General features: G+C 36.4%; 1 protein-coding gene across 1 annotated transcript in view; it reads right to left on the reverse strand.

Annotated features, from left to right (window-relative positions):
* Positions 1 to 3,976: 3,976 nt before the first annotated feature.
* The window catches only part of Wnk3 (WNK lysine deficient protein kinase 3), a 167,181-nt gene continuing 145,948 nt past the window's right edge, over positions 3,977 to 25,209 (reverse strand). Inside the window, exons 22-23 of the mRNA XM_047537024.1 lie at positions 13,222 to 13,424; positions 3,977 to 9,468 (exon numbers count right to left, since the gene is read on the reverse strand). Of these exons, the coding sequence (XP_047392980.1) occupies positions 9,139 to 9,468; positions 13,222 to 13,424 (533 nt within the window). The 3' untranslated portion in view covers positions 3,977 to 9,138. The remainder of the gene's footprint in view (positions 9,469 to 13,221; positions 13,425 to 25,209) is intronic.

The following is a 25,209-nucleotide window of genomic DNA, read 5'->3' on the forward strand; positions in this document are numbered from 1 at the left end:
ATTCTATTTAATTTGTAAAAAAGGACATACATGTCAAACTGTTGCAAAGAAAACCTCAGCCGAAGTGTGTCTATGCCTATGACTTTGTGGAAGGCTAAATTTAAGAGTAATGAAATTGAATCTTTGGCAGAAGAGAGAGCTAAACAACAAAGTATTCAGGTTGCTGAATAGTTATTATTGGCCATTTTCAGTGAGATTTACAGTGAGACTTCATGGAAAATTTATAGCCTGGAGAAGATGCTTAGGAGAACAAAATGAGGGTGAGGATGAACAACTGCTTTCTAAAGATTAGCACAGATAAAAGGGAGCCTGGTGCTAATATTCAAGACAATGGGAAAAAGGCCTCAAGGACATCTCAGAAATCTTTGAAGATGCCCTTCTTGTCTCAGGCCCAGATGTCTAGAAGGGCAGAATACAGGCCCCATGTGTTCTCCACAGGCTTGCTGCCCAGGGATACCATGACATTCTGCTCCCCGCTTTCTACTGGAGTGTTCCATGGACCCTGCAGCCATCAGCATGACTGTTGCCACTGCTACAAAGGGAGCAAGTGACTAACCTTAGTGGTATCTACATTGATGCTGAAATGGGAATAGCACTATGTAGTCATTATGGCTTCTACCAAGATTTCAAAGGGAATCTAGGGGACAAGGCAGAGCCCAGTGGCAGGGGTTGAACTGCTGTAGAATGCCTAGAGCTGTGGGAGGGGAACTGCCACTTGAGACTCCAGAAAGTTAGTGCCACCAGCAGCATGCAGTGCTTGTGTGGGAAAACCACCAATACCAGTTGCATAATAGCCATGCAGACTGCAACTAGCAAAGCCAAGGAGTCAGGGTTATCCAGGTAGGTCTTGGGGACCTACTTCCTGCCATAATGTATACAGGATGCCAGACATGGAGTTTTAGGATTTACTGTCTGCCCTGCTGGGTTTTAGTCTTGTTTTGGGACCATTGTTCCTTTCTTTTTTTGGGGGGGTGGTTGCTGGGGATCGAACCCAGGACCTTGTGCTTGCAAGGCAAGCACTCTACCAACTGACCTATCTCCCCAACCCCACCATTGTTCTTTTCTACTTCCCTGTTCCTCCTTTTTGGAATAGGAATTGTTACCCTATCCTTGTCATTGTGTCTTGGAAGTAGATTATATATTTTGCAGTACTGGGCACTGACCTCAGGATCTCAAGCATGCTAGCTAGGTAAATGCTCTATCACTGAGCAACACTCCCATTCTGATACCTTGTTTTTGACTTTACAGGCTCACAGGTGAGAGTTTTCCTTGTCTTAAATGAAACTTTGAACTTAATGCCAGAATGAGATTAAACTTTGGCACTATTTGCATGGAATGTATACATTTTACATTATGAGAAGGACATTAATCTCGGGGGCTGGGGGTGCTATGGTTTGGATATAGTTTGAGTGTCCTCCAAAGTTTCACGTGCTGGAAGCTTGGCCCCATTGTGGCAGTGTTGGGAGTTGGTAGAATCTTTGAAAGGTGAGACCTGGTAGGAGGTAATTAGAAGATGGGGGTGCTGCCCTTGTGACGGGATTAATGCTTTTCTCATGGGAGTACATTCTTGCTCTTGCAGGATGAAGCCACCACACATACTTGGCTCCTTCTTCACCCAACTATTTCCCTTCCTACTTCTTTGCCATGTTGTGTAGGCAGCTGGGGTTGCAGGGCAGCTGGAAGATGGCTTACCAGAGTGAACAGATAGGGCTGCCCAATCTTGGACTTTCAGCAAAAATGTTAGGTAAATGAAGCTCTTTTATTTATTAAGTATACAGTGCCAGTAATTTTGTAATAGCAACACAAAACAGACAAATACAATTAGATTGTTTTGTGGCCTCTGTTTTCTCCTCTTGAAAATAATGATATGGGGGCTGGGGATATAGCTCAGTTGGCAGAGTGCTTGCCTCGCATGCACAAGGCCCTGAGTTCAATCCCCAGCACAATATACATTTTTGCATGCATGCGCGCACGCGCGGGCGTGCACACACACACACACACACGCGCGCGCACACGCACACAAATAATGTTATGTAAGGCACCTTGAGGAGTTGTTACTATTAATTTGAGTACCATACTGTGTAGTAGGCATGATGTCAAACCATTTATATTTATCCATTAATTCTCAATACAACTCCACTGAGGCAGTTATCTTTTATAGGGAAGGAAACTAAAACTTAAAAATTAAGCAGTATTCCCAAGTTAACAATTGGAATACAAATCCATTTCTACTGGACTCCAAATGGTATGCATATTAACTGTAATGAATCATGGCTGAGCCAGACATGGTCACAGGTACTTTTAGTCCCAGCTACTGGGAAGCTGAGGCAGAAGGATCTCTTAAGCCCAGGAGTTCAAGGTCGGCCTGAACAACATAGTGGGCTATTTCCAAACCAGTTTGATTTACCAAGTGCAAGTTTAGCGTGAAAGCCACCATTAATTGCAAAATTAGCAAATTAGGGGCAGAGGTAACTGCTTTTACATGTCAGTGAATATAACCACTCAAATTACAAATGTGAAAATGAGCATCAAGGGGTCTGTAAATCACAAAACCACAGCTTGTTCCACTAGGTACCTTGTCTCCCATTTGGGTTCACCTAAGGTAGAATGCCTCTGAGTCACTGGGTCAAAAATTGAGAAGTATTTAAAAACACTTAAAAGACTCATCTAGTTTTGAATCTCTTTCCCTACCTCCTTCCTTTCTACTTCCTTTTCATTCCTTCTTTTCTTTTCCCCAATCTCTCGCCTTTCTTTTTTCTTTCCTGGCATTGAGCCCAGGGGCACTTTAACCCTGAGTACATCCCCAGTCCTTTTTATTTTTGAAACATGATCTCACTAAATTGCTGAGTCTGGCCTCAAACTTGTGATCCTCCTGCCTTAGCCTCTATTGATTTTTAATATTATTTTTAGTTGTAGATGGACACAATACCTTCATGTATTTTTATGTGGTGCTGAGGATCAAACCCAGTGCACCTTACACATGCTAGGCAAATGCTCTACTACTGAGCCACAACCCCAGCCTCAATTTATTTTTTGAGACAAGTTTTCACTATGTTGCCCAGGCTGGCCTAGAAATCCAGAGATACTCCTGCCTCAGCCTTCTAAATAGATGTAACTACAGGTGTGCATCACCACACCCTGCACTTTGAATATTTCTGATAGGCCTATTACTCTTCCTTCAGGGCTTTTTGAATATGCACGTATATAAATTATCAAATAAGCAAGTGATCTGACCCAGTATGACAAATCACTGCAGACTGATGAATGAGAAGGGAGGGAAATTCCCAAATGTACATTTTTCTAAGGAGGACCATAAATACTGTCAGTATGAAAGGAAATACTCCTCAATATGTGTGTGTACTTTAATATGTCTGTCCTTAATATGTCTGTGTACATTATGAAAGAAGCACTGGGTACAGTTTCAAGTACAATATGTAAAAAGTATACATATAAATCCAAATGATGAATTTTTTTGAACATATTTGGATTATTATGCAGGCAGTACATGTGGGAGTCAATATGGTCTGGAATTTTCCCCCATGAGCTGCCGAGGCAGACAGACCTAAGTTAGGATCTAATTAGATTCATGAATTACAAGCTATGTGACCCTAGTAAACTCTTTATAATCTTCCTGATCCTCAAATTTGTTCTGCAAAGTGGAGATAGTAACAGACCTATCTTACAGACCACTGTGTGAATTAAAAATTTCATAGTTAAGAGACTAGCTAATACACAGTAGGTTACAATTATGGTTCACTTGCAAGTGTAGAGAAGTCCAACTGGAAATCTGTTGGACCTGTAAATCAAAAAGTAACACGTCTTAGTTTTGTTTTGTGCCAGCATAATGTATACGACTTAATTTCCTAAATCTGCTAAATTATATTTGATAAATAATCAAGTTAAACCAGATAATAGCAGTGACTATGACAGCATTTTAATAAGATAACATACTCATTTAACACAGCCTTTATTTTCTTTTTCAAAACAAAATTTCCAGGAAACAAAACAAAATACTTAACAATGGTTGGGTACAAATGAAATAAAAATCACAGTTTCAAAGAACCAAAATAAGACAACTGCTGAAAGGCAGATCACTTGGTTTACCCAAAAAAAAAGTTAATGTCAAAAAGGATTAAAATTAAGTTTAACAACATTCTATATAATGCTACATTCTCCAATTAAGAAAGGAGAATTCACAAATACAACTAAATGTTAAGTGTAGAGAAGTGGCTGAAATTCTGCATACTTCATAGTAAATTATGCATGAAAGTTTATTAATTGCATAAACTTCCTGAGTGGCTCCCATGCTGCACTAGGTCTACATGCTTAATATTCATATCAAACAAATTACAGCTTTAAGTGATTGAGCATGACAGACCTTGAACAACTGCACTTTCCGATTAGTCACTATATCTGCTGAGGGTATTTTCTGGACCACAAATCTCAACCTCAAACCTTAAGTTATAGTGGAAAAGAAATGCAACTTAAAAAAACTAGAAGGATGACAAGCACACATTTAGAAGTCTATTTTACACTGGCACATTTTTTTCCCCTCAGAGCCGAGTTTCTATCTTCCCTTCTTGCTTGACTTTTAGCCTTTCTATTTGAGTTTTTTTCTTAATTATAAGAAATCCTTCCAGAATTGGAGCTGGTGGTTTGCACACTTTTCCAACTATCTCACTTGAAAATAACTTTAGTGTAACCTAGTTACTACCCCAGGCCTTTACATATGTTGGTTGTCAATGTTCCTGACCAATGTTTGTGTTCATTCTTCACATAAAAAGACTATTTCCAGGGTGACTTGAAAGCACTTGGCTCCATAAAAATTTCATACTAATTCCACTTCAAAGGATCTTACCAAGTTTGAGTGCTGCCATTTTATAAGCTGGATTTTTAAAAATTTTAATCCTAGAAATTACATTCACCAAATCAAAGGCCTTTTCTGTGCACACACACACACACACACACACATACACACACACACACACACCCTTTTCTAGTTAATCTTCTAAACATGGGGAGAGAAAACAAATCCCTGAAAAAATACAGAGTCAAAAAACAATCTATTCTAAAAAATGGCCTGCATACCACCTCATGGCCCAAAAAGAAGATGAAGTAACTGAAATCTCAAACTGATGGTAAATATACCTCAGGAATGTAGTTATGCATGATGACTGAAATAACAGTTTTTACTAATATTAAATATGCTGTAGTGTTACACAGTAAACATGTGAAACAAAGAAAATCTAATTACAAACATTTGCTGAGTTTTTTTGGGGAAAAAGGAATGCATCATTTTTATCGCTCAGAAAATATAGCAAGGAATAAAGTCAATGCCGCCATAAACTTTAGAGATTGGACAGTTATATAAAACCCTTACCACCAACTATAATTCAACTTAAATGCATTCAACCATTGTAAAGTAACAAAATATCACACAAATACTTGGCAGTACACTAATACGTTAAATGACAGGTCATTGCTGTAGGATTTTTCAAATATTTCACTGTGGTAGTTAAAGCAATTTCAACCCATAGCCCTTTAGGCACAGAGACGAGAAATGCATCTCTAGTAAAAATGCAAAGTTACAGGCACTGGACTAATTTAGGTACTTTTAAATCATTTGTTTATTTTATAACTAATTCCTACAACTAAGTCCTATATTACCACCATTTAGATTTAGTTCTCTGCTCTCCATCCCCAAATCTCCTAAGCTTATTTCACATAGGCACATGGCTCTCATCACTTAAACACAGATTGGTGGCTGAGTGATGATCTCTCTCATTTCAAACCCATGGTTAGTGCTGGGACCAAGAGGCAAGCCAGATTTATAATCTGAAAGAATACTGAGAATCAAGGCAAAAAAGCAAGTTTCACAGGCAGTGTTTACTTGTGCACCCAAAACAGCACTGAAAACGAGGTAGATAAACAAAAGTAACTGAATTAGAATTAAATTTGGGGTTCTAAGATGATACATCCATCATACTGTACATAACACTCTAAACTCAATCCAAAAATCACAGCGGAAAAGTGCCTTTTAAACTTTCACAGATAATTTTGCTGTCAAACCATGAGATTTCATGCTTGATATAAAACTGTTAAGGAAAGGATGAAAAACAGAATGGATATTTGTTATATTACAGCAAATTACCTTAAATAGAGATTCAAGACTGCTACAAATATACATAGGGTTATTTTCTTTAGATTTACACCAATACTGGTTTCATATTCTTTATGATCTTACACCCAACTTCACAAACATAGCAGCAGGTACTTCATGATGAAATACTCACATTGCCACATATGGAGATACAGTACTGTTCATCAGACTTGCACTGTGAGAAGTAAACATGGTGGCTGGACATACAGACTATCCCCCAAATAAACTTTACAAGTACGATGGTTAAGCACAATCTTTTTCTCTTCTACAAGAAAGAAAATGAAAAGGATAGATTTGTGTGTTTTTGGAAATGAGTAGAAGGCCTTTTTATATAGCAGGCTCTTTGTAAGTAAGAAGGGAATTTCTGAGCTTTATCTTAAGAATTATTTCTAGGAAGGAAAAGTACCTCAGGCAAGGATGAAAACAGCACTATTATATGACTTAGTAAAATTATGAAATAATGCAAAACCCCTAGATAGAAAATTAGCCAATATCTACAGTCAAAGTGACTATAATCTCATTTAAGTAATGAGAAAAATGAAATAAAAACCCACAGCGATGTGAATAACATTGTTTTCTTCATTTCTGCACAAACGCACTTTTTTCTGTAGTTTTTAATTTACACACACGCTATATATACATAATGTATATATAACATATATGTTAACCCAGCTACTGCAGTCAGCATGGAGACAGCAGTACACTATTCACCATCTTCAAACTTTAGAAGACTACATTTCTTTCCAGCAAAAACCTGAAAAGATTCTAAATATTACAAGGCACTGCAAAAGTCTGCAGGCAAACAAGAATGATGAATTATACATAAAACAGAGGTGGTAACAAAAATGCAGGACATATGATATAGAGCAGCCATTAATAAATGTAATTGTACATGCCATCCATGGATCTTTTTTTCATCCTAGGGTACATTGTTTAAAAAAGAACTAGAGAAGAGGAGGTCTTAAAACCTAGAGTACTTTCACTTTATAGGTTGTATGTCTCAATGTAATTATAATGAAACACAAATAGTTTTAAAGAATTATGGATTTTAGGAGCATTGTTCTTTTGTACCAATGGAAAACACTGCAATGCAAGCATTTACATTGTACTAATGTCCTAAAATCATTTCAAATTGCAAACCAATACTGTAGAAGAAATTTGAAGACTCTGTACTTAAGATTTGGAAAAAATCATTTCATAAAACATCCTCATCCAAAACAGAATGTTTTATGAAAGTAAACTGATTCTTATCAATGGCAATTCTCAAAATGCTGCCCTAGATGCCCCAAGTAATAGTGACAGAATCTTTGTGATGGTGGGTGTGATCCTCAGGTAAGCAACTAAGACACTTTTTTTTTTTTTGTAAAGGGTACTTAATGCCACAAAGTAGACTGTGCAAAAAGAAAAAAAAAAAAGACATACACCCATTGTTTTCCTCATTACCTGGCAAGCCCATGGGGTACAATTTTTAGAGGAATATGGAGGAAAATCTGTTAACAAAGATCTCGAGTGAAATTTTGGAATGTTTACCAGTAGACAGAACTCCTAATTAGGTAAACATGTACTGAAATGACGTTGAAATCTTTGGAGTGGAAGGTAAATAGTTTGAACATGTATAATTGGTAGTTGAAAAATACCATTTAAGAATTCTATCTGGGTTTCACAGAGTGAGCATTAGGTAACCCTGTGACCAGATTTTAAAATTATTATATTTAACCTTCTTAAAAACCAAAGGAGTACATTTTGACATTGCCTCCCTTCCTCCTAAGACTGGATAAAACCCAGTAAAGTGCAACTTGACAGTGATCTCTATCAGATTCTAAAGAGGCTGCCAAACTCATCTAAGATCTAAAATCATCTAAGATGCTATAGATACTAATAAGAAATTATAACAACTAAAAATGGAATCCAAAAAAGCAAAGGGCAACTTAAATAGTATCCTTCTAGGGTCTACTATCTCACTGCAGGACAGTGTATACCCCACATCTCTTAGAACCCTGTAAAGCCAGTGTTTCATGTGTAAGTCTCAAAACCTACAAAACCTACTGTGTCAAGTAAATTTCACTTCAGAAAAATGGATCAACAGAGGTGTACCTTGAATTCCCTGTTAGGAATACAAGGATTACCCCTAAATGTAATTCATATCAGTTGCAATATATCCCTTGCGAAAGAATGCAAGCCAAATCAAGGCCTCTCAGATGCTCAAAACCAATATAGTGTGCACATGAGAAACAAAGAGATAGCTGCTCAGAATTATTACCGAAATTCTAAAGCAGCTATAGTATCTGTAGAATCTAGGAACTGTTACAGTTCTGTTTTTTCCTTTCCCTCCGCCTCACTCAAAACAAGGCTTCACTCCTACTGCTGTGACGACGGGAAGAAAATCACATTAAAAAGGGCTCATTTTCTGTACTGGTTGACAAAGTTATCACAAATTTAAATACCAAAACATTTCCTGCAGCAAGTTACCCTGCCTTCTGTGAAAGGTAAACGTAAGAAAAATGTGTAAAGAAACCCACAAGACTCTGGCTATTGGAGGGTCTCACTTTACCCATGCTTGGGGATAATCAATCTAGGTAATTTTTATATATTTTAAAGTAAAATATCCAGCTGCAGATAGCAGCAGTAAAAAATGGGGGCTTCTCAGCAATGTGTGGAAAGTGTCCTGGAAATGGTAATGCTCAGGCTGAGCTTATTAAAGCATTCTGAATGGTATTTTTTTAAAAAAATCAAGTATCAAAGAGGATAGGATTGAAGTGAAAAACATTTCTGTGTGCAGTGTACTATATGTAAACTGCACATTTCTACAGAATGATAAGCTACATCAAATACCACATTGGAACAACAAAAAATACAGGTGAAAGTAAACTCAAATGGCAAAATATGGCAGAACCCAAGGAGAAGAAACTTTTATATCTTAGGTGTCCTGAAAATAATTCTGAAAAAAAATCTCCCTTTTCTTCATCATCTACTCTGATTCACTTCGGACCAGGAGGGATTGTGGCCGGATTCTGTACTGATGGAGCTGGAAATGCCTGCAAATTCATCCCTGGCTGAAAGGGTCCCCCAGATTGGGTAGGAATTACAATAGACTGTTGTGTTGTTCCTGAAATCCCTACCCACTGTACTGGATACCCTGTACCCCCCACGGCATTATACTGACAAACATGGGGCATTCCATACGATGATAATGGCCCAGGAAATGAAGGGAGTGGCAGTCCTTGTGGCAAGGAGGTTGGAACAGCTCCACGGATTTGGGATAGAGAAGAAATCCATGTTGATGTGTAGCCCATAGTAGATGGAGTATTCTAACAAAAACAAAAATAAAAACAAAAGATCAGTTTATTTGGTATATGCTCTTATCAATTTATATTCCTTTCCATTCTTTTTGGCTTATTACTCCTGTTAATACTATGAGTGGCTACCATTTTTGGGAGCAACTTTTCTTCATGCTAAGCATAATTACATACCTTACTTCAGTTCATCTTCATAACTGCCCTGCTTTTGCAGGGTAGGCACTTTCAGACAAGGAAACAGAATCTCAAAACTGATAACTCTATCCAACAGCACTAAGCAAGTTAATAGTGAGGTGGGGATTGAAACACAGTTCCAACTAACTCTAAGACCAATACTAAATTCCCATTCATATTTTATTCCCTCTTTTCCTCATGTTAGCCCTACCCTTCTATTCTTACTTCCTTATGTCAGTTCCCAGCATGCCTTCGTACAGTGTTATGGGCAAGAATAGTCCATCTTACTATATAATTCTTTGGAGACAGAGGAGCATAGTTTAGTGTAGCAGGGGGGGAAACCTGGCATATAGTGGGTGCTCAATAAATGTCATTTTCCTACCCACTTCTATTATCTTAAATTCTGACATTTCTGCTATATTCTTAAGTTGTTAAACTGAAGACAAATGAGGCAATTATATATATATATATATTTTTTTTTTCGGTGCTGGGGATTAAACCCAGGATCTTGTGCTTATGAGGCAAACACTCTACCAACTGAGCTATATCCCCAGCTCAACAATTATATTTTTGGCAGTATTAAGAAAATATATTCCTGCCTGACTTCTTATATTGTATTGTAACTATTCACACAGAGATTACAGAAATCTTGTGGACATGGGAATAATAGTTCTAATGGATATAAGCAATTTTCTTATAAGTCTCATGCTTAGTTCTTGTAAAGTGAATTGTCAACCTAAAGCAAAATTTTCAATATTAGTTAGAAACTTTCAATTTAGGGTAAAGGTTTTTAGTTTGACTCAAAAATGATTGACAGTATCTCTTGAGATGGAAACCATTTATTTAAAGTTCAGCCATCTCTTCTTCATATCAGTGTTTTCCTTCTGCTAATGTAAATGTAAAACTTATGATTCAAAACAGCATCTATATTATGATCACATTTTTTATAAAGTTGTTTCCATGTATCCATATATAGACATAGAAAGAAACCTGAAATGATGCTTATCTAAAGTTGATGACAACTACTTCTAGGTGGTGAGATTTGAAGGTGGTATTTTAAAACTTATACTTTTCTTTGGTAAGTATTATTTTATAAACAATAGGATATTTATTCTTTTTTAAAAGACTGAATTAGAGAAGTTATAAATCTCTTTTGAATGTTTCAAAAGTATCTCTAATTCAAGTGTCCGAAACCAAACTTGTAATCTTTCCCTACCAAAACACACTGGATATGTGCCCCTTTTTGTGACTAGTACCATGGAATGAAATCCAGTTATGTGTGGTTGAAATCTAGCTGTGACGCCTCCCCCTCTGCCATACAGCGACTCCATTACCAAATCTTGTCCATTATATCTCTTAAGTATTTCTCAGAATCTGTTCCCTCCTTCTCAACTTAACTTTCCCTTATTGTAACTACTGTGACTAACTCTTGACTGGTCAGCCAACATCTACCATAAGCTCCACATATATTGTCTTCTTGCTTCAGGTATGCCCCAGCCCCTTCATCACCAGTAGACACTATCTACTTCCTTAAGATTCACTGTGCACCAACTCCTTGCTCTCTTCACTTGAGCCATACTGGCCTACTTTTACTCTTTCATGATCCTTTCTTCAGACAGGGCTTTTGCATATGCTATTTCTTCTGCTTAGAATCATATTTATTCCTCTTTCCACCCAGTTAACTCCTCCTCCAGTTTTCAGCCAAATCATTGCTTTCTTAGGGAAACTTTCCATGACTTTCTTTTCCTAAGCCCAGTTTCCCTCACTGTGGTATCATCCCTATCTTTCTTCTGTAGTTCTTATTACAGTTGCAACTGTACATTTACCTATGTATGTCTGCTAATTTCTGTCTCACCAAAGTATAAGTTCCACAAGGATAGGGACTATACTTGTTTTACCTCACCAAATATGTGTCTAGCAAAGGACTGGCACACAGTGAAGTGCTTGGTACATGATTGTTGTGCAAACAAAAATGTCTAAGTAAGACTACAGAACAGTAACATGCAAGAACATTAATGAGATGGACTTGCTACACAAAGATATAATCAACTGAACCTAAAAATACAAAAATAACTACCACATATAGGGTACCTAGTATGTAACACCTATAAAGGTACAGCTTTAGAAGTGCTGTCTCATTAATCCAAAAAAGCAATCTTGTAAGGCAGGTATTATCCATGTTTGAGAGACATGAAAACTGAGCCAAAAAGAGATCAAATGACTTGTTAAAGTCACAGAACTAGTAAATGATTGAGCAGAGAGTGGAATCCAAGTCTGTTAAGACTTTTACTACTTTTATTCATACTATTCTTTCCTACTCTTCCTCCAAACATGACTCCATTATACAGCAATAAATCATCATCCAACTAGTCTACAAAGCCTCCATTCACAAAATATTCAGAAGGTCTCTCAATGGCAGAACAAATGCATTTATATCTTGCAATTTGCCTCTAAAGGCTTCCAAATTTTACAATGGTGATAGAATCTGTGTATAAATTGAGTCAGGAATAAGATAAATATGCAGAGCCCACAAGCAGTACATTGCCTACTAGTTTGCAAAATAAAGGATTTGAAAATATTTATTCAAAATTAATAATAAATGCATTTTTCATACTTTGTTTACTGAACTGTTTAATGACTATGTATACACACATATGCATGTACACAAATATAACCCAGACCCACACAGATTTAGCTCTTTCAATTATGAGGGTTCAGATTCTAAGCCTTGATTCATATTTTAACAGATTCACTTAGTTTGAAAAAATGTAACTTTAAAAATTCAAACAGAAAAATAATATAAGGCTCAAATTCCCCAATTCAGCATATTCCTCATGGTTTTTCATATTTTTCTATGTATATAAACATGTATCAAATGTGTATAATTTTGCATAAATTATATTATATGCTACTTTATAAGCATGCCTTCTTCCTACCACAGAATATGTTATAGAAATATTTATCCATTTTATTTGCATGTACACCTAAGGCCACTGGGTATATGTTCCATCAACACACAAAATATTTTAGCTTAAACAGTTTTAAAATTATTTCTAATACTAAACAAAGATAGTTAACTTAATGGGCTTTAAGAATATTGACACGATAGATAGCTTGCCCTCAAAATGCAAACTCTTCTTGCGGCACCAGATCAAATTAACCCTCATTCCAGATGTTTTCTTTATTGATGTTTGTTTGTTTGTTTGGTTTTTAACATAGAATAGTCTAAAACAAGGATCAGCAAAACATGGTCTGCCACTGTGGTCATAAATCACATTTTAATGAAACAAAACCAAACCTATCTTTTACATGTTGTCTAAGGCTGTTTTTGTACTACAACAGACTTGCCTAATTGTAACAGCATGGCTTGCAAAACCTAAAATATTTAGTAGCTGTTCTCCTTATGAAAGCTTGCCGACCCTTGTTCTAAAAGATAATTTGCCCAAAGACATCAAATATCTAGACAAGGTTAAAAGTTATGTTTTCGAGTCATACCACTTTCTCTCAGTATCTGTAATCACAGGCCTAAGTATATCCACTTTTATGATTTTAGTTCTCACAAATAAAGAGGATTAGGTATTAAAAACTTACTTCATATACCTTGTTCCAGTTTTCTGCCTCTAATTTTTGTTGACTCTGTTTAAGTTGGTTTAAACTTGGCTTAATAAGAGAATTTCCTACTGTTTCCTTTGTCCAGTCATCCACCAGCTTGTGTAAGTCATCTGTGAACATCCCTTTTTTACTGGCTGGAGATTGCTGGCATGATGTTGTATTACTTTCTACACATAGTGGATCTATAAGATAAAGTGGAAACCATGTAAAGGAATTACAATTGATACAGAGATAACTTCTTTGACCAAAAATGCATTTAACAGAACCACACATGGAACAGATTAAGAGTGAACAGACATTCTAGTTTAACTGAGATAGTTCTGATTTAAAGATGTTGTCCTGCAGTAATACCCCTTTTCGTTCCCCAAAATATCTTGTCTTGATGCCTTAAGTGTACATCAAGTATAATAAACAGAATCTCCTTTAAATTTAAACTTTTTATCAGTTTTCCTAGGTAGATACTTAGAAGACTTAAAGAATCACAGGGATGGAAGTATAGCTCAGTGGGAGAATGCTTGCCTAATATATGCCAGGCCCATTTTAACCCACTGAGTAGGGGGAGAGTTCAAGAGGAGGGAGAGGAGGAGAAGAATCGGGTAACATTAAAAAAGGAACCTTAAGGGCCAGGGAAGTAGCTCAGTGATAGAACACTTGCCTGGCATGCCTGAGGGCCCTGGATTAGATTCCTAGCACCATAAAAAAGCAAACAAATAAACACAAACAAAAACTTTAGCTGTACGTGGTGGCACATGCCTATAATCCCAGCTACTCAGGAGGCTGAGGAAGGAGGATAGCAAGTGGTAAAGCACCCTGGGTTCACTTCTCATTACCAGGAAAAACATTAAGGAACCTTAAAGATACAGCCAAAATAACTTGTTTTATAATGGGGAAATTCGACCCAGATGAAGTAAAATGACAAGACTGAGTTCTTGCAAGCAACACCCAGCAGAGATAGGCCTGAAAGCCTGGAAAAACACAATCTATTTTTTCAATATACCATATGGACTTTCAACAAGCTTCAGAAAATTAGAATCACATTTTATTTTTTTAACCAATATTTCTGTTTATGATTAAAATTTTAAAAGAATATGTAGAATAGCAGAAATGAGGACACAGATGGTTTAATGAACCTCATTAGTTCTGGAATATAATATGTTCAAATAAATGAAAGAAATCAATTATAGATAACTGCATCAGTGCAGTTTCCTAATGTGAACATCACACTGTCTTTATAATTTAGTACTATTATTCATGTTTACCAAATCATCCTCATAGAAAAAATTCATAGAGTTCCAAATGCTCTGAGTGATTTACAAGCCAACCTCACAGAGTGGGTCTAAAATAAATGTTAAGAAATAAAGTTGGGAAATTTCAGCACAGCATTTCTAGGTCCAGGCACAGCAGCTCATACCTATCATCCCAGAGACTCAGGAGGTTGAGGCAGGAGGATTGCATATTTGAGGCTAGCCTCAGCAATGTAGCAAGGGCCTAAGCAACTTAGCGAGACCCTATCTCAAAATAAAAATTAAAAAAGGGCCGGAGATGGAGTACAGTGTTTAAATTCACCTGGGTTTAATCCCCAATAATTATTAAATAAATAAATAAATAAATAAAAATAACAAGGGGTTTAATTAAGCAAGCATGCAAGCATTTCCTATCCATTTGTTATGACCCTATTTAAAATTTAAGACCATTTCTGTACTAAGAGAAAATACAGTATTGGGATTATTTTCATATATAACTAGATTAACTGTCAGTGATGGCTACTGCACTTGGAGTACAATAGCCAAGAAGTATAGAAAAAACTAATTAACAAACCAAAACAAGTATTTAAGTGGAAAGGGCTAGAGTAATACCACTCCTAAGTAGGCAAATGAAATCTCTATACATACATCTGCAAATACACACACCAAGAACCATTGTCATATAAGAAGAAAAAATGCTATCTGAATGTTATTTGGTGTCTAACTATACTTTTCATAATAGTAGGAACATTTATTTATTGATTTCGCTATTCATATCATACTATAAAAGACCACTTCAAGTTTAAAAGCCAGGAAGTACCTGATCAACGCACAGTAAAACAAGTTTTCTGTAAATAGTTTATGGTAGGTGGAAGCAACATTACATAAGAACTCCAAAGATACTCTTTAATACTCATTTCTTATTGATGAAAAGACTAAAACCACATTTCAGTCTTTGTTGGGTTTTTTCCGAACTTCCCCCAAGACAACGCCTATACTCAGTAGTTTTGATGATTATTAAACTACTGCAAATGTTTCTATTTCTAATGTCAAACCTGGATTTCTCTCTGCAATCCCAAACTCACACCCAACACCTAAGTGTGCTTTTCTACCTGAAATTCAAGAAATAGTTCAGTACACCTAGAGTCAAAACTCTCATGGTCCTGGACATGACAGTTCACTTATATGTCACATTTCTATTAAAGATACCACATTTTCTTCAAATAATCCAGACAGGATCTCAAATATATTACTTCATTTTTTTTTCATTTCTTCTTTTTTTCCTGTTTTTGTTTTGTTTTCTTTTGTTTTTGCTGTGCTGGGGATTGGACCCAGGGCCTCATGCTTGCTAAGCAAGCACTCTACCATGGAGATCTAGCTACATCCCCAGTTCCTCATTTATTATTCTTAAATAAACACATCTCACTTATCAAATCTGAATATATAATTTTATGTTAAATCAGACACATTATCTTATTACCAAACACCAGAATGGACATGTAGTGGCAGGTGTCAAAGTTTTTTTTTTTTTTTCAAGTATGGAAGAAAACCTTTTTAGTGCCAACTCTCCATTTTACCCAACATAGTCTTTCTCCAAAATACATCTTGCATTTTATCATTTGCATACCTTAATGGCATGCAATTTTATCTACTTGTAATACTTTTCCCACTCCACTTAATTTTAATCCTGCCCATTTTTCCTTAAGATCAACCCAAATCCTATCTCCTGCATGAAACATTCTCAGACCACTATCGCTGTTGATGATTGTCCATTTACTCCTCCCAACCCACTGCAGACACAATTTTAAAAAATTACTGGTGCATAATAATTATACAGTATAGTGCATTTCATTGTGGTATATTCATATAGGCACATAACGTGATTTAGCAAATTCTTTCCCCAGTACTTCCCTTTATCCTTCTTTCCTTTCTCCCTCTGATCCCTTTGATCTATGCTACCAGTCTTTCTTCTGTTTTTGTGAGATTATTTTTTGCCCCATTTGTTCTCTCCAGCTTCCACATATGATAGAAAACATACAAATCGTGACATTTTGAATCCAGCTTATTTTGCTTAACAAGGTGCTCTCTGGTTCCATCGATTTTCCTGCAAATGACATAATTTTGTTCTTTATGGATGAATAAAACTCCATTGTGTATACATAACACATTTTTATCCATTGGCCCATTGACACCTAGTCTCGTTCTACAACATGGCTATCACTGCAGACACAATCTGTGGTATTAGGAGGCAGTGCAGTGTAAAATAAAGAGCTAGGACTTTGGAGTCAGGCAGGTTTGGATTCCCTCATTTATTAAGATCCTAGGGAAGTTGCTTAACCTCACTAACCTTAGTCTCCTTACCAATAAGGAGCTACCCACCTTAACAGAGGATTATTTTGAGGATTAAGATAATGTATACTGTTGTTTTGAGGATAATCAATGTATATGATTATCTTCTAGCATCCCTCCAAGACTACCCACATATTCTGTGATTCAATAGAATTTCTCACAGGTGTCAACATATAGTTATATTCATGGCTAAGGTTTCTTTCAATGAAAGGATACACAATAGGATTAAGGAAAAGACAAGTCTTAAGAAATTTATGTACAAAATTCCTTAGACTCTCTCTTCTTTTGTAAAGGGCCAACCAACATGAGCATGTTCCCTTCTTCAACAACAAAAATTGCAGGAAAGGGTGTACAAGTTTCTGCCCCAGGAAAGTTCATCAGAGACCTGGTGCCCAACGTTTTCATTAATGAGTGGTAACAGAGGCACATACCAAAATTTCTGACACTCCAAAGCAAAACAGGTATTCAGTATAAAACATTATTTATACCCTCAAATTAGGCAAAGTGAAATATTTCCCAGTTAGGTAATAAAGGAAAACCAAGTTCCCACACACCAACCAAGGGCCTATGTTACAAGTGTCATTCTAAACATAGCAGTGTAATGCCTGTTATATTAACTCTATTCTGTAGTTTAACACAGTGCTCATATTATGAGTTAAATATTCGCATATACTGTGGATAACATTATGTTAAAATACCATGCATCACTCACATATCCCACAAAACAAGTGTAGTTGTGGACAGAAAAGGATGACAGTAGTGGTGTGTATTTGTGTGTGTGTGTGTGTGTTTGTGTTAAGGCAGTGCCACTTAAGATGCATTCTACAAATGGGAGAAAATCTTTGCTCTCTGCACTTTAGATAGGGTATTAATTTCCAGGATATACAAAGAATTAAAAAACCTTAACATCATAAAAACAGCACAATTGATAAATGGGCAAAAGGAACTAAACAGACACTTCTTAAATGAAGAAATACGAACGATCAACAAATATATGAAAAAAGCGTTCAACATCTCTAGCAATTAGAGAAAAGTAAATTAAAACTACACTGATATTTCATCTCACTCCAGCCAGAATGGCATTATCAAGAAGAGAAGTAATAATAGATGTTGGCAAGGATGTGGGGAAAAGGGTACACTCATGCACTGTTGGTGGGACTGCAACTTGGTGCAACCACTGTGGAAAGCAGTATGGAGATTCCTCACAAAACTAGGAATAGAACCACTATTTGACCCAGTTATCCCACTCTTTGGTATATACCCAAAGGATTTTAAATCAGCATACTACAGTGATACAGCCATATCTAAGTTTATAGTAGCACAATTCATACTTGTTACATTATTGAGCCAACCTAGGTGCCCTTCAACAGACGAGTGGATAAAGAAAGTGTGGTACATATACACAATGGAATATAACTCAGTCATAAAGAAGAATGACATTTACCAATAAATGGATAGATTTAGAGACTATCATGCTAAGTGAAAAATCTAGAGGTCAAATGATTTCTCTCATATGCGGAAGCTAACATACAATAAGGCAGTGGGGGGCAGAATAAACATGGAGTGGATTAAACAAAGGGGAATGAAGGGAAGGGAGGGGAATAGGAAAAGAAAAAGACAGTGGAATGAATTTGACATTAATTTCCTATGTATATATATGAACACAGCACAGTGAATTGCAATACTGTGTACATTCTCAATATCGTGTACATCCACAAGACTGGGGTCCTAATTAGAATAGGATATATTCCATGCTTGTATAATTATATCAAAATGAACTCTAGTGTCATGTATAACTAAAAAAATTAAAAATGGATTCTCTGGCAAAATTGTTTGAGAAATGTATATGAACATAATTTAAAGCACGGTGTTTAAACATCTAAATATTTGAATGAATGAATTGATTTAAAGAAAGTATAATAATTAGACACTTTGCTTCCTACTTGCTAAAAATAATTTCTGGCTTCTACAAAGACAAAAATGAGTAGGTTCCCTTAAAAGAAATAAAATTGGATAAAATTTTAAAATAATAATTTTAGCACTCCAGAATCTGTTCAAAGGCATACAAAATTTTAAGTGTTTATTCATGAAAATGACTGAACTTCAAGTTAAAAACTGTGCAATCTATAGCCTTGTTGCACAGGGCTGTTCATATCGCCCTTGCTCAGATCTGCTGCCAAGCATTTCTACCTAGACAGGACAGGCTGAGGAAAAAAAAGAAAACAACTTTGCCACTGCCTAAAGAACTCTTGATTCCAAATGTTAGAAAGCAGGGGCTCAATTAGCCTGTATTTAAAGAGATCTGAGAAGTGAGACAGCCACAGTGGATTTGACAAATTCTCCACACATCTCACAGGTTGACTAGAAAAGCATCCCATGTATAGCAGAGAATGGATGACCCAAACCACATACACACTACTGATTTATGGAACAAGGTCATACAAAGAATAGGCATGACAGATCCTGAATGAAACTAAAAGTTGGGTCATACTCAAAAATAGCCTGATATATGAATGGACCTCTAAGCTCAACATAGAACCATGAGCAGAGAGTGGAAGCCCTTCTGGCTTGAAGTATTTAAACTCTGGTTGAACATAGAGCAATGCACACAGAGGGGGAACTCCTAGGAAGCCAGGCTTAAAAGGGAAAACAAGGGGGGAGGAAGTAAGCAGGGAACCAATGACCGTAAAAATATTGAAAATAATAGGAGACCATTTATGGACAGAATGCATGGAACTGAAGTAGCCCCCAACAGACCCCTGCCATAATTAGGCCTCCTGTCAATAAGATTTTATAATGTCAGCAGGATTTCTGCAGAGAGCTCTGTGTGGTTTGAAGCTTCCTCTTTCTTGTAAATGCCAGAATTGCACACAAAAGGTGTGATAGACTCTGTCTCAAGCTTGTTTCTATATAAAAGATACTATCTCTGTTTTCTTGGTAAAAACTTGTAAAACCTCTGTCTAGCCTAACAATATGGAACAGAGAACAACTGTTACTTGCCCACTGAGTATAAATCTAAAAGAATTTCCAGACTCAGGGTCCAGAGATTTTTATGCATTAGCCCCTCTGAACCACTGCAGCTTATAAATAAACCTACTTCCTAAAAATTACTTGGGTGTCCAGCCTCATCTGTCTTAAATATTTGAGAATTCTGAATAGTAAATATTGGCAGGTTGACTAAAATTTAAAGTACCATCAAAATGGCAGTGAGTTTGCCAATTTTTCTCATCTGGTATCCCATGACAACCCTAAAAGTGAACACTGCGGGTATTCAATAAGAGAGGTCACTAGAAGAAATCCTCTATTTCTGGCATACAAAATGAGAAAAGAACTTTCAATATTAATGTAAGATTACAGAAATCCCCCACCTTTATTTTGTCATCTTTTTTCTATTCCTCATCCTAGCCCACAAGCAATTCTGTGGTAGACTGTCTTCAGTCTCTGTGGAAGATCAGAGAAGCCAAATCGAGGGAGAAGTCCCTGCCCCCGATCAGTGCAGCTATGGCTTAGCATACAAAGAACCAAATAATTTCAACTCACATAGAAACAAAGATAATATTAATGTCAAGATGGTACAGATGTTGGAACTGTATGACAAAAAGTTAAAACAGCTATTATTAATATGCTCAAATAATCATGAAAACTCTTGAAATCGATGACAAAAACAGTGAAAACAAAGAAATAGAGGATCAAAAGAAGGTAAATAAAATGTTAGAGCCAAAAATGCATGCAAAATAATAAAAAAAAATCCTCCCTGAATAGGTTTAACAGAAGAGAAATAACAGAGTTCTCAATTTGAACAGCAGCAAGAAGAAAGATTGTAAAATCCAAACATGAACAAAAACTAACAGACAGTATAGGACAAAAACAAAAGGTCTAAAAATTGAGTCATTGGAATTCCAAAAGGAGAGAAAAAGAGTGTGATAAGAAAAAGAAAGATGAAAACTTGCCAAATTTGACAAAGGACATAAACCTACATATTCAAAAAGCTCAAAGAACCCCAAACAGGAATAAGCACAAAGACACTCATGTCCAAACATAATAATTGCTGAACTCGAGTACAAAAACTGCTAAAAATTAAAGAGAAGGAAAAGTTCTGAAAGCAATCAACGAAAAATAATGCATTCATACTGGAAAAAGAAAGATTCAAATTACTGTGGATTTTCAAAATCACAAACCATGTAAGCCAGAAGGAGTAGTATAACATAACTGTCAACTGAGAAATCTATATACAGCAAAAGTATTCCTTCAGGAGTGTGGGTGAATAAAGACATTCACAATTGAAAAAAGTTAAGTGAATCTTGTCACCAAGAGACCCGCTCTAAAAGAAGGGCTAAAGGATAAAAATCTTGAAACAGTAGAATTACACCAGTAGGAAATGTGGAAAAACAGGAATGCAGGAAGACCAACAGAAATTGTGGTTACTGAGGTAAATGTGTTTTTCTGAGTTATGAAATTCAAGTGGAAAAAATTATGACACCATGTGATGGAGTTTTCCACGTATATAAATGTAATACATGAGACAATATTAAGAAGGGAGGGTAAAGGGTGCTATGTGGATTTAAGGTTATGCATTCCACTTGAAGTGATAAAATGTTGTTTTCAAATAGATTGAAAAGTTAGTTATGTATATTATAATCCCTAGAATGCCATGAAAACAATCTACAAGGAGATAAAGAAAGAACATAATAGGTAAATTGAAATAAAATACTAAATTATGTTCAAGGAAGAAACCAAATAAACAAATGAAAAGGGAAAAAATGAAAATTGGGAAAAAATATAAAATGGTAAAACAAAATTTAGACATATTGTTTAAGTTAAATATTTTAGATAAAACTGGGGTTGTGACTCAATGGTAGAGCACTTGCTTAGCACGTGTGAGGCACTGGGTTTGATCCTCAGCACCACATAAAAATAAATAAATAAAAGAAAGGCATTGTGTCCATCTACAACTAAAATATTTAAAAAGGTTTAGATATTTCAAAATATTTAATATTTACTTTAAATTATTTACAAACAATGGAAAGAGAGTGAAAGAATGGATTTTTTAAAAAAATGACCGTAAGATGTGTGCAAGAAACTAATTTCAGGGCTGGGTTTATAGATAAGTGATTTGACTGCTATGCAAGTGGCAAAAAAAATCACTTCATATGTAGTAACAGAGTTAGGTTAAAATGAAAGGGGTGTAAAGGATATACTACAAAAACACTAAGTCAAAAGAAAGAATGAGTATATTATTAATTTCAGACATAGTAGATACCAAGGCAAACAAATATACCAAGGATAAAGAGGCTATTATATGCTGGGCATAATGGCTCAGGTATTCAGGAGGCTGAGGCAAGAGGACTGCAAATTTGAGATCAGCCTGGGCAACTTAGTGAGGCCCTGCCTGAAATACAAAACAAACAAACAAACAAACAAATAAGGCTGGGTATGTATCTCAATGCACAAGACATGGGGTTTATTCCCCAGTACCATAAAAAAAAATATATATATATATATAAGAGGACATTACATATAATAAAAAGAAGCAATTCCAAAGAAAATGTAATAATGCCAAATGTTATGCAACTAACAAAATAGTTTATAAATGCATGAGGCAAAAGTTGTCAAAACTGGAAACCAAAGATGACAGAAGAGAAGAAGGGTGCATTTTCCAGTTGCTCCCTGGTTCAGGATCTAAGCACCAGGAATACAACTTCTCAGCAAAGCGGGTGAGAGGGAATTCACTGAAATCCAATATCAGCCAGAGAATCAGAGATTGAAATTTGGATGCTCTGAACCCAGACAAGAAAAAGTACTTTGGAGTCAGGCTGATAGCACAAGCAGCATCAGTTTACCTTTGAGGGGACAGGTAACAGGCAGAAAGAGAGACATAGCAAACTGGCACAGAAGAATGTGTGGAACAGCCAGGTAATATGATCTTAACTAAAGCAGAGGCTGTGCAGTAAGCTGGAGTTTGAAAGTGTTCTGTTTCTTGGGGAAGGAGTAGAGAGCTGAAGTGGGGAGTCATCTTGATGTGGCCATGTTGTAAGTTCATGCTGTGGGAACCTGGGAGATCCCAGAAAGCATTGCCAGACTGTCCTAGCGAGCACCTGATGTGGGGCCTAGAGTGTCCCTGGGGTGCAAATGAAACGAGCACAGAGAGGATCGTACCCAGGGGAGTAGAGACTCGGGATACAGAGGGCAGGATGACTTGCTTTCTCTTTGGGTCTGATAGGCTTGAATGAATGTGGGATCTGATGTAGGGAACCCAGATCATGATCCACTCATGAGTGGTGGAGAATATGAAACCTTTGGAGGGTTATTTACCTTACCCTGAAAGTAGAATACCTGGTGATCCCTGACATCCAGACACCCAGCAGACATAGTCACATGCCCCACTCTGGGGTGTGGTATTCTAATCTCTGGAACAGATACAACCCATGAAAGTTGTGAAGTTCCAATCAGAGTTAAAAGCCAGCCACTGAAACTTCCCATTTAGAATTCTGAATCAGCCATGTCCTGGGAGCACATCAATCTAGTCTATCTGAACAAAACTTAAATTGTCAGTACTTCACATTTTGTCCAATCTTATACTGGTGAGAAGGGAAGCTGAGAGCTATTACAACAAGCTTCAATTCCAGGCAACACCAGCTGGCAGATCACCAAAAGAGAAGACAGGTTTAAAAAATACAACCCTTACCATAAAGGATAAGCAGGCCAAGAAGAAATAGAAAGAAGGACAGAATGGCACAGGCAGAGAACATCCATCCTTCACCACTTCAGAGGAGACAATCCCTTCATTGAGAATTTTTTTTCACTTTTTATATATGTATATATATCTCCATTTTTATCACTTTTGTTCAACAGTTCATTATTTTCTTGGTTTTTGGAGGGTTAGGATCATTTTTCCATTTGTTTTGGTTTGCTTTTTGGATATTTTGTTATTGCTTTTGTTTTTATTTTACTAATTACCTTACCTCTTCTTTTTGCCCCAATAGTCAAATTCTCTTTTCTCTTTCTCTATTTAGTTTTAGTTTTTTCAATCCTCCTTCTTCTTTATAGCCATCACTTGCTACCTCTATTCTTCTCTCCCTCATCCACTTTTTGAATATTTTGAACTTTCTTTTGCCTTCTTTCCCATTTTCTTTCCTCTATTTTCCACATCTTTCCTTTTTAAATTTGTTCTAATTAGTTATACATCGCAATAGAATGCATTTTGACACTTCTTTCCTCTTAATCAACTTAATTTTAATATCTTTTATAACTATTAAGTTTATATAATTCCTGCTCGCACCATTCATTTTGTGGTGGTTATTAGTACTATAGACGGCAGAGTTGACACTTGCTCTTTAATGCCAGATCTAATTCACAGCTGTTTATTGTTGCTATTGTTAACTGCTGACCCTGCCATTCCTATTTTAGGGTTAATTAGTGTTGTATATATCATAGTAGGTACCAGGCATTTACTTTAGTGCTGTATAGTGTTCACTGCTGTTCTAGCCATTGTTTGTTTCCCCTTTTTTTGAAAGTGGCTAGGAAGCTACTATAATATTTTTAAATTTTTTGTTGTAGATGGACACAATGACTTTATTTTATTTATTTATTTTTATGTGGTGCTGAAGATTAAACCCAGTGCCTCATATGTGCCAGGCAAGTGCTCTACCACTGAGCCACAACCCCAGCTTCACAACTATGACATTACGAGTAGTCTACTACTAAGCTACACCTACATCATCACCTACAACTCATCCAAGTAACAGCCATACCATGCTCCACATACAAATTCATCCTGTTCAAGCTTCAATAATACTTTACATAGAGTAGAGGAGACAAAAATCACAAACTAACAACAAGGCCCCAGGTAGGAATGGCTTGGGGGCACCTGAGGTCCCACTCTGAGGTATGTGACCCTCAGCAAAATCAGATTCCAAGATGCTGAATCAAGGGACGCCAGTGTTGTAGCAACACTTCGAGAATGAATTAAAACTAAGCTATGTCCCCAGTCCTGGAGCAGGAAATTGAGAGGCACTTGTAATCGAAATTAACACTTGGATTACATAGAATTTGGGTGTTGAAGGTAAGATATATCAAAAACATAGGATTTATTATAAAAGAGATAACTATACACCAAAGGATACCCCCATAGAAGAGGAAAAGGAATTCATCCCAAAAGATGTGTTAATCCAATACCTCTAGAATCATGAGGAAACAGACAAATAAGTCTTCCTGGAAAATTTGCAATTCCCCCAAAAAGGAACACACAAATATTGAGGGGATGGAATTTCAGAAAAAGACTGCAAAATTGTTTGTAAAAAAAGATTAATGAGGGGCTGGGGAGATAGCTCAGTTGGTAGAGTGCTTGCCTTGCAAGCACAAGGCCCTGGGTTCG

This window comes from Sciurus carolinensis, chromosome X, assembly GCF_902686445.1.
Source record: "Sciurus carolinensis chromosome X, mSciCar1.2, whole genome shotgun sequence".
Classification (NCBI taxonomy): domain Eukaryota; kingdom Metazoa; phylum Chordata; class Mammalia; order Rodentia; family Sciuridae; genus Sciurus; species Sciurus carolinensis.